General features: G+C 45.9%; 1 protein-coding gene across 1 annotated transcript in view; it reads right to left on the reverse strand.

Moving 5' to 3' along the window:
- The window catches only part of LOC129847372 (serine-rich adhesin for platelets-like), a gene marked incomplete at its 3' end in the record, with an annotated part of 79136 nt that extends 70071 nt beyond the window's left edge, over nt 1–9065 (reverse strand). Inside the window, exon 1 of the mRNA XM_055915144.1 lies at nt 8457–9065. Within this exon, the coding sequence (XP_055771119.1) occupies nt 8457–8697 (241 nt within the window). The remainder of the gene's footprint in view (nt 1–8456) is intronic.
- Between the last annotated feature and the right edge of the window lie 1146 nt (nt 9066–10211).

Raw genomic sequence — 10211 nt, forward strand, 5'->3', positions numbered from 1 at the left:
TAGTTAGTTCACCATCCTACACAGTTAGTTAGTTCACCATCCTACACAGTTAGTTAGTTCACCCTCCTACCGAGTTAGTTAATTCACCCTCCTACACAGTTTGTTAGTTCACCCTCCTACCGAGTTAGTTAGTTCACCATCCTACCGAGTTAGTTTGTTCACCATCACACCGAGTTAGTTTGTTCACCATCCTACACAGTTAGTTAGTTCACCATCCTACACAGTTAGTTAGTTCACCATCCTACACAGTTAGTTAGTTCACCATCCTACACAGTTAGTTAGTTCACCCTCCTACCGAGTTAGTTAGTTCACCCTCCTACCGAGTTAGTTAATTCACCCTCCTACCGAGTTTGTTAGTTCACCCTCCTACCGAGTTAGTTAATTCACCCTCCTACCGAGATGGTTAGTTCACCATCCTACTGAGTTAGTTCGTTCACCATCCTACTGAGTTAGTTTGTTCATCATCACCATGAGTGTTATTTTCTCATCTCCCACGCCTGCCAGACTGCCAGTGACTCTTCTCATGTTTATACTATCTCTGAATAGTAACTGATAGGATACTGTAGAGGACCATGGCTTGCTGAAAATGAAATGCATGTGCACGTTGTGATTGCATTCAATTTATTCCATGTGTAACTCCGTGTTGTTGTTTGTGTCACACTGCTTTGCTTTATTTTGGCCAGGTAGCGGTTGTAAATGAGAACTTGTTCTCAACTGGCCTACCTGGTTAAAAAAGGTGACAAAAAAATCCTTTAAAGATGGAATCCTTAATGGTGAAACTGCCACTTTTGTTTGCGATATTACAACAACAAAGAAGTGGCTGCAAACAATGAACACTGCTACACCAAAGAGGAGAGGAGAGGAGAGGAGAGGAGAGGAGAGGAGAGGAGAGGAGAGGAGAGGAGAGGAGAGGAGAGGAGAGGAGAGGAGAGGAGAGGAGAGGAGAGTGGGATCTGGACCAGAACATTACAGGATAAAATGTCTCTGAAGCCTGACAATGATATACATCTACTTTAATTAACTGACAGAACACATTGATTAGGAGATGACCCCAGAACCAGGCACTCATGTCCTGTCACATTGTCATGATCTGCTTGGTAGACATTACTTCACACAATATCACTCCACACACACACACACACTACATTCCCCAGGTGCAGGGTGCAGTGTGAGGGATAATGGTGGGCAGATGGCACATGGTGCTAATTAGCAGCACTGTTAACCATGCCATTCTATCTATCAGTGTTATCACCTGATACAGACATGGCATAGAGGGGAGGAGACTAGAAACCGCACTAGTGGACCCTGCTGACCATCACTTACCATCCAGTGACCATTACAACAGGCCAGCATGTGACCGACCGGGTATCGACCCAGGGTTGTCTGTGTGCCTCAAGACAGTGTTTAGCCCACTGAGCTAAAGCCTAGGCATTACAGGTGGTAGATGAGGAAGATTTGAATGACCCCCATGCTAATACAAACAGTACTCTCTCAAAACACTATCAGCAGGTTTATAGATACCTTGTGTAGTAATCACGTTTCCTCAATTCAATGCAGTTCTGAATAAAATCACACTGTCAACCACTGTCTACATCAAGCAGTATGCACAGTCATGATAATAGAGAGACTGGAAGGGTTTTTCTTCACCACTGGCTTGAACAATTGACAGGGGAAGTTCAGATTTTCATATTCCACAGAGACAAACACGCCTATCGAAACACACATTCCCAACACAGACAAATCAGATGCTTGAATACCTGTACAAATACAGTCAAGTGGCATGCAATTGTCTAAAGGGCCTACAGATGCAGCGTCGATTTCACGCGTAGTTCTACGTACTTTTGTTTGGCTCAAATGTTGGTACGGACCGTATACGACGCTCGGTCGGTCCGTTTGCTTGAAGTGTATTGCTGCCTTTAAGCCCTAGAACTGGGAGAACAACAGATGGAATTAAAGATGTGCCAAACTTCAGCACTCAAACATTAAGAGGAAAATGAACTCAGCAGGGAAGTTGAGACTGAGACGCACGCACGCACGCACGCACGCACACGCACACGCACACGCACACGCACAGGCACAGGCACAGGCACAGGCACAGGCACAGGCACAGGCACAGGCACAGGCACAGGCACAGGCACAGGCACTCAAACAAACATACACACACACAGGCACTCAAACAAACACACACACACACACACACACACACACACACACACAGTCCTCCGTTTCCCTGACATCTCTGTCCAACTGTAATTAACTTTGACACACTAAAATCAGTGCAATGAGGTGAAGCGGGACCCCCGCCACCCGAGCCATGGCCTGTTCTCCCCACTTCCATCACTAAGACGCGGGCAGCACAGGAGCATCATGGCAACAACTGGAAGACTGGCCAAGAGCTTCTACCCCGAGACCATCAGGCTACTGAATAGACACCACTAGTCAGCTGTTTCTACCCCCAGACCATCAGACTGTTGAATAGACACCACTAGTCAGCTGTTTCTACCACCAGACCATCAGGCTACTGAATAGACACCACTAGTCAGCTGTTTCTACCACCAGACCATCAGGCTACTGAATAGACACCACTAGTCAGATGTTTCTACCCCCAGACCATCAGGCTGTTGAATAGACACCACTAGTCAGCTGTTTCTACCACCAGACCATCAGGCTACTGAATAGACACCACTAGTCAGCTGTTTCTACCCCCAGACCATCAGGCTGCTGAATAGACACCACTAGTCAGATGTTTCTACCCCCAGACCATCAGGCTGTTGAATAGACACCACTAGTCAGCTGTTTCTACCACCAGACCATCAGGCTACTGAATAGACACCACTAGTCAGCTGTTTCTACCCCCAGACCATCAGACTGTTGAATAGACACCACTAGTCAGCCGTTTCTACCATCAGGCTGCTGAATAGACACCACTAGTCAGCTGTTTCTACCCCCAGACCATCAGACTGTTGAATAGACACCACTAGCCAGCTGTTTCTACCCCCAGACCATCAGACTGTTGAATAGACACCACTAGCCAGCTGTTTCTACCCCCAGACCATCAGACTGTTGAATAGACACCACTAGTCAGCTGTTTCTACCACCAGACCATCAGACTGTTGAATAGACACCACTAGTCAGCTGTTTCTACCCCGAGACCATCAGGCTGCTGAATAGACACCACTAGTCAGCTGTTTCTACCCCCAGACCATCAGGCTGCTGAATAGACACCACTAGTCAGCTGTTTCTACCCCCAGACCATCAGGCTGCTGAATAGACACCACTAGTCAACTGTTTCTACCACCAGACCATCAGGCTGTTGAATAGACACCACTAGTCAGCTGTTTCTACCACCAGACCATCAGACTGTTGAATAGACACCACTAGTCAGCTGTTTCTACCCCGAGACCATCAGGCTGCTGAATAGACACCACTAGTCAGCTGTTTCTACCCCCAGACCATCAGGCTGCTGAATAGACACCACTAGTCAGCTGTTTCTACCACCAGACCATCAGGCTGCTGAATAGACACCACTAGCCAGCTGTTTCTACCCCCAGACCATCAGGCTGCTGAATAGACACCACTAGTCAGCTGTTTCTACCCCCAGACCATCAGGCTGCTGAATAGACACCACTAGTCAACTGTTTCTACCACCAGACCATCAGGCTGTTGAATAGACACCACTAGTCAGATGTTTCTACCACCAGACTGTTGAATAGACACCACTAGTCAGCTGTTTCTACCACCAGACCATCAGGCTACTGAATAGACACCACTAGTCAGCTGTTTCTACCACCAGACCATCAGGCTGCTGAATAGACACCACTAGTCAGCTGTTTCTACCCCCAGACCATCAGGCTGCTGAATAGACACCACTAGTCAGCTGTTTCTACCACCAGACCATCAGACTGTTGAATAGACACCACTAGTCAGCTGTTTCTACCACCAGACCATCAGGCTGCTGAATAGACACCACTAGTCAGCTGTTTCTACCCCCAGACCATCAGGCTGCTGAATAGACACCACTAGTCAGCTGTTTCTACCCCCAGACCATCAGACTGCTGAATAGACACCACTAGATACCTGCTCCCCCGGTCCCCCTCAGCATTGGACACAAGAGTCAAAGTAAGCAGCCCACTGCCCCAGGCGTAAGACTGAAGGTCAGTAGCCTGGTGAGCTGCATTGCAATCTATCATTGGAGAATTGTAAGAGAGAGAGGACACAGATTGGGATGTCAATAAGCAATGAGACAGTCAGTCTTTGTCCTTGCTCAGCCCCATCGATTCTTCTAACCAATGAAAATGTGATGTAAAAGCAATTACATGACACAGTGTGAGGAGAGCCTCTCATAGAGTGGAGGTCTGTGAGGTTAACTTCAGTTAAAGCCATGTTGTCAGCACCCGTGGGCAAAGGGCAGGTCTGCAGTATAAGGACCTCATAGTGCTGATGTTGGGAGAAAATTACTCTGGAGGGAACACAGGTGGTGTAGGAATATACTGCTTATTTAGCTCTGCATAGGCTAGGGTATCACTTATCCACTGTGTGTTGGGCGGGGGAGGCTGTGTGTGTGTGTGTGTGTGTGTGTGTGTGTGTGTGTGTGTGTGTGTGTGTGTGTGTGTGTGTGTGTGTGTGTGTGTGTGTGTGTGTGTGTGTGTGTGTGTGTGTGTGTGTGTGTGTGTGTGTGTGTGTGTGTGTGTGTGTGTGTGGGGACGGGGCCACAGCGTCCCCTGACCCCCGTCTCAGTCTCCAGTATCTATGCTGCAATAGTCTATGTGCCAGGGGGCTAGGGTCAGTCTGTCCTGATGTAATTATCCTGTCTTGTCCTGTGTGCTCCCATCTCTCCCTCTCCGTCTCTCCTTTCCTCGAGGACCTGACGACTCCTGGCAGTCCCTGTCCCTAGTCATGCTGCTGACCCAGTTTTGGCTGTTCTTCCTACGACCATGACCTGTTCACCGGACCACCTCCCCCTGCACACACTGCTCCAGTTTACTCAAGGTCCTCATACAACACTACTTCATTGACTGTTTTCAGAGGGTGGGGGAGAGAGTTGGTTACTGTAAGCTGAAGATGTGGTTCCCATAGCGACACCATGCACTGTAGTGGTTCTTTGGATTAAAGAAAGGCGAGCCACAACAAGTGAGCGCTGGCCTAGATCTGTCTAAACTAGCCAATACTTCCCCTTTAACTAACAGCCATAGTACCGACTTTAGCCTGCCATACACAGTCTTGCATGCCAGACATGGCTCCGTGAGATTAGCCGTACGCATGCCGCCATGACATACAGTACAAGCTGAATCCTGGTTCAGAGAGATAAACCTAAGCAATAATACATGAGATGATGTGCGATATGGGGATTTAACACATCCACTCTCACCAACAAACACCACAGTCAAGCTTAAGTCCCCATAACGCACACCCTCTATTGATGAAAAAAGTTCACCCTGAAAGCAAGAATTCTGACCCTAAATTAATGTGGTCTATCTCAGTGAGAGTTCTAGTGAAGAGGTACCCCAAAGTCTGCCTGCCTGTATGACTACCCTCAACTCTATCCATCCATGCTCATTCTAAGAGCCCATTCATGCCTAGAGGTGTTTTATGAATGGAAAAGCAGAGTAAACAGAAAGGGGGAGGAAATGGGGTTCTGACTAGATAGGTTACAGCTTTTGTCAGCTTTGACTTTTCGTAGCAAGTTAAAATAACTTCCGCAGCAGGTTAGGAGAATTAAGGTAGTAGGTTAGGAGAATTAGGATAAGGTTAGGAAAAGGGTTAGGGTTAGCTAAAATGCAAAAAAAACTAAAACTTTTGACATTAATTTGACAAAAGCTGTATCCCTTCTTGCCTTGATCAGGAAGTGGGAAAGAGATGGAATGCAACAGCAGATAATGGAAGGAGGGCCACTAGACTAGAACACTACACCACATAACAATGGATCCTACAAAGTACAATGAAATTGCCCCCAGAGACTGATCTATGGTCAGCGATATGTATTTCCCCAAGTGGTTAAAAAGAGGATTTGAGAAGTATAAATCTGAACCTAGATCAAATCTGGGGTAACTTCTATGCAGAGAGGTATAGTAAAGTGGTGGGCTGTGTGTTGAGTCTACTACACGCATGCTTCCTTATGTATGAGGAGTGCAGTCATGAGAAATCGATTAACTATGCATCGGAGAGTTAGTGGCTATGCTTCTATCTAACAAGGCTGCTTCTTTACCAGATTGAAGAGCAATAATCCTGACAAACTTTCCCCAATTCTCCTGGTCGCTGGAGACATGGATCTATGTGTGCCACTACTGAAAGCTGACGACCCAGATGCACTGTAGGCTTGTACAAGCACACAGCACAGGCTCGTTACACACATGTCCACGGAGTACAAAACATCAGGAACACAATTCTAATATTGAGTTGCACCACCTCCTTTTGCCCTCAGAACAGCCTCAGTTAGTCGCGGCATGGACTCTACAAGGTGTCGTTCCACAGGGATGCTGGTCCATGTTGACTCCAATACTTCCCACAGTTGTGTCAAGTTGGCTGGGTGTCCTTTGGGTGGAGGACCATTCTTGATACACACGGGAAACTGTTGAGCGTGAAAAACCTTGCAGAATTGCAGTTCTTGACACAAACCGGTGCGCCTTGCACCTACTACCATACCCTGTTCAAATGCACTTAAATCCTTTGTCTTGCACATTCACCCTCTGAATGACACACATACACAATCCATGTCTCAAGAGTTAACAATCCTTCTTTAACCTGTCTCCTCCCCTTCATCTACACTGATTGAAGTGGATTTAAGAGGGGACATCAATAAGGAATCATAGACTGACCAGGTGAAAGCTATGTCATGGAAAGAGCAGTTGTTCCTAATGTTTTGTACACTCTGTGTATATTATACACGAGAAGAGATGTACAGGGGAGATATGGTAACCTTCTAACTTCTCCACTCAATGTGGACGGCTCTATTAACCTCCTTATATGTGACCAGGAAATCAACCCCATCCACGAACAACAACCTGTAATCTCACTCAATGTGGACGGCTCTATTAACCTCCTTATATGTGACCAGGTAATCCACACCATCCACGAACAACAACCTGTAATCTCACTCAATGTGGACGGCTCTATTAACCTCCTTAAATGTGACCAGGTAATCAACCCCATCCACGAACAACAACCTGTAATCTCACTCAATGTGGACGGCTCTATTAACCTCCTTAAATATGACCAGGTAATCAACACCATCCACGAACAACAACCTGTAATCTCAGCATTACTCATAAGGCACTGCAATGAGACACTGCAGAGGAACAAAAGAAACGTGTGCCCATAGAGTCTATCTATACGACCCCAGTGTAACGGTATTGATATCCATCATAGGAATGTGCAGGGGCAGCAGTTGAGTGAGATAGCACAATGGGCACAGACCTCAATTCAACGTCTATTCCATGTTGGTTCAATGGAAATTACATGGAAGCAGCATTGATTCAACCAGTGGGAGGTCATTAATGTATGGACAAATATCCTAAAACCACAACAGCTGGAGGTGGTAATGTATGGACAAATATCCTAAAAACACAACAGCTACAGTCTATATTGTATGATCTAGAGTCCTATAAGCCATTAACCACAATAGCCTACATGCACTGAGAGAGAGCGAGGGTAAGTCCTTATCAGATCAAATCGTTGAATGATCATGATGAACAATAGATTAAGGTCATCAGTAAACAGAGGAAATAGCACAAACACCTCAGAGACAGTCTTCGGATTGAGAAGAAGAAGCAGTTGGTGAGTTACATCATAAACAAGCAGGAAACAAAGAAGCCAGCTGCATTCTCGCGCAGTGTTGCAGCCTGCCGCGAGCTCAGCACAAAGCACATTCCCTATAGGCTCTGTCCATTCTCTCTCTTCCTCTCGCTCAGCTTTTCTCTCAGCTTTAGTAATGATGCATGCAAGTACTTAATGATCCTGAAACGTTGTGCAATGGAAAATTATGAGTATTGGGAGATATCTTTCAGAGGACTCGAACAGCATGTGGTCGGTATAGCGCACGTTACGTTTTCAAAGGGCATGGTGGAGCTTTGATGGTTAACTTTTTCTGGGGATGAAAGAGTGTATTCACGATCTGTCTCATTGGCATGCATGTGTAGATGTGGCACTACTATTAAAACACGTTATCCTGAATTTTGTAGCCTACACTTTACATAACATTTATTGAATATTGCGTCCATCCATAACAATAGCGGGTCAATCCACAGCAGTGGATTATGCAATAAATCAATGACTGTTCGCTGCCTGAAATATTAATGAATAATATAGCATTTTTATCAGAACAGGAGAGGGGTACGGTTGGAGTGACAATAGGCCTATTGCAGCATTTAGCAGAAATGCTATGCATGATACATCCTCTGTTATAGCCTACAATAGCCTGCGATGGACAAAACAATGGTCAAATTCGTGTGCTTCCTTACCCTCTGTGGCCTGCGCACACTGCAACAGAAGTATGACCATTCCTATGTATAACAGACAGTTTGCAGACATCCCTTCTGCTCCATCTCTTCTCCTGGTTCTCCGAAACCACCCTGCTTCTCGCACTCTTATCCATCCCGGTGAGCGCCGGTCTCCAGCCGCCGCGCCGCAGGTATGCAGTTTGGGGAATTCTCTCCGCGCACTCCTCAAACTGGGAGCCATTTGCGTTTCCAGTGAATGCATGGTTGAAGTTTCGGTCGTGAACAAGACATGTGATCAATCAGTCCGTGTCTGGACAGTTAGCGAAGCGGTCTCGGGGAGCGGTGCCTTCGGTCCACCCATCACTATGCGGCGCAGCGCGGCACTATGAGAGATGCGCGATAGAGTACAAACGTCTAACATTTAGCTCAGAGCAAAAACCATTGTCCTTAAACCGATAAGGTCAGGCCAGCTTCTAGGGCCAGTTGTGACAATGTATTGTTGGGGTGTGAAATAATTTTCTGCACGGTTTTAGTGACTCCTCCAAGTCAAGCGTGTGAGAGAAAGCGTGTGCATTAGTAATGAGGGAGTTACGACCTCTGGTGGTTGTGGCAGCAGGTTGCTGTTGTCAGAATGGAGGTGATGATGGGCAAACTGGAGGCAGAGTTCAGTTGCGTTCTTCTCAGAGATCAGATTGAGAGTGCTGATGAATAGATGCTGTGTGATGGTCCAAGGATAATGCACCATGCCCGCTTCTGTGTTCTCTCCAGATTCTGACTAGGAAACACAGACACCTGTCAGAGATTAGAGAGATGTTATGGACTCACATGAGGATAGGGGATAAGAGACAGTACAAGTCCTGGGTCATGATGTGCTGAAATTTGTAATTTCAAATGTGGGGTTTTACTGGGAATATTCAGGTGTGAAGCTGAGAATTCCCATTCTGATTTTAAACTGAACATAGCAATAGCATTTACCTTTACTATCTTAATCCACAAGATGGCATTCAAGGACAACAGCAATTTCTTTTTAAACTTAAAAAGGTGACCTCTTTATAATATAAGCCATTTAGCCGTGCTTCTACACCTGCATTGCTTGCTGTTCGGGGTTTTAGGCTGGGTTCCTGTACAGCACTTCGAGATATTAGCTGATGTACGAAGGTCTATATAAAATAAACTTGATTTCATTTGAAACTTGATTTAGCAGGCCGCTTTTATCCAAAGCAACTTAGTCATGCGTGCATATATTTTACATATGGGTGTCCCAGGGAAATCGAACCCACTACCCTGGCAGTGCAAGCACCATGCTCTACCAACTGAGGCATACAGATAAGACATGGAAAAGGACGATGAGAGGTGAGAAAGAGAAGAACCACCGGGAATGAAGAAAAGCGGCCAGAGTCCGCTGGAAATGCACTGCTAAGGTTGTTTGTTCCACGAGGAGCTGAAAGGAATTAGTCAAGGAAGTCACAGGATACCTTTCATCAACCTCATTAAAGACGAGTAAGACAAGAGAGAAAGAAATCACACAAAGACAAAGTGGATTTGCAGCAATAGATTATTTTTTTATTCAAAGTGAATCTTGACAATAATACACCATAAAGTCTTATTTTGACACTCACCAAAAGAGTCACCTGGAAAACCCGCTTAACGTGACTAAGTAGCAAAGGCTTGGTCACACCTAAATCACTGAGAACTAAAGGAAACACTATCAAACTGTTAAGAGACATCACATCCAGATCATTTGTTTTCCCAGTCCTCGTACTGTAAATATTGCAC

The sequence above is a fragment of the Salvelinus fontinalis genome, unplaced genomic scaffold, assembly GCF_029448725.1.
Source record: "Salvelinus fontinalis isolate EN_2023a unplaced genomic scaffold, ASM2944872v1 scaffold_0804, whole genome shotgun sequence".
NCBI classification, from domain to species: domain Eukaryota; kingdom Metazoa; phylum Chordata; class Actinopteri; order Salmoniformes; family Salmonidae; genus Salvelinus; species Salvelinus fontinalis.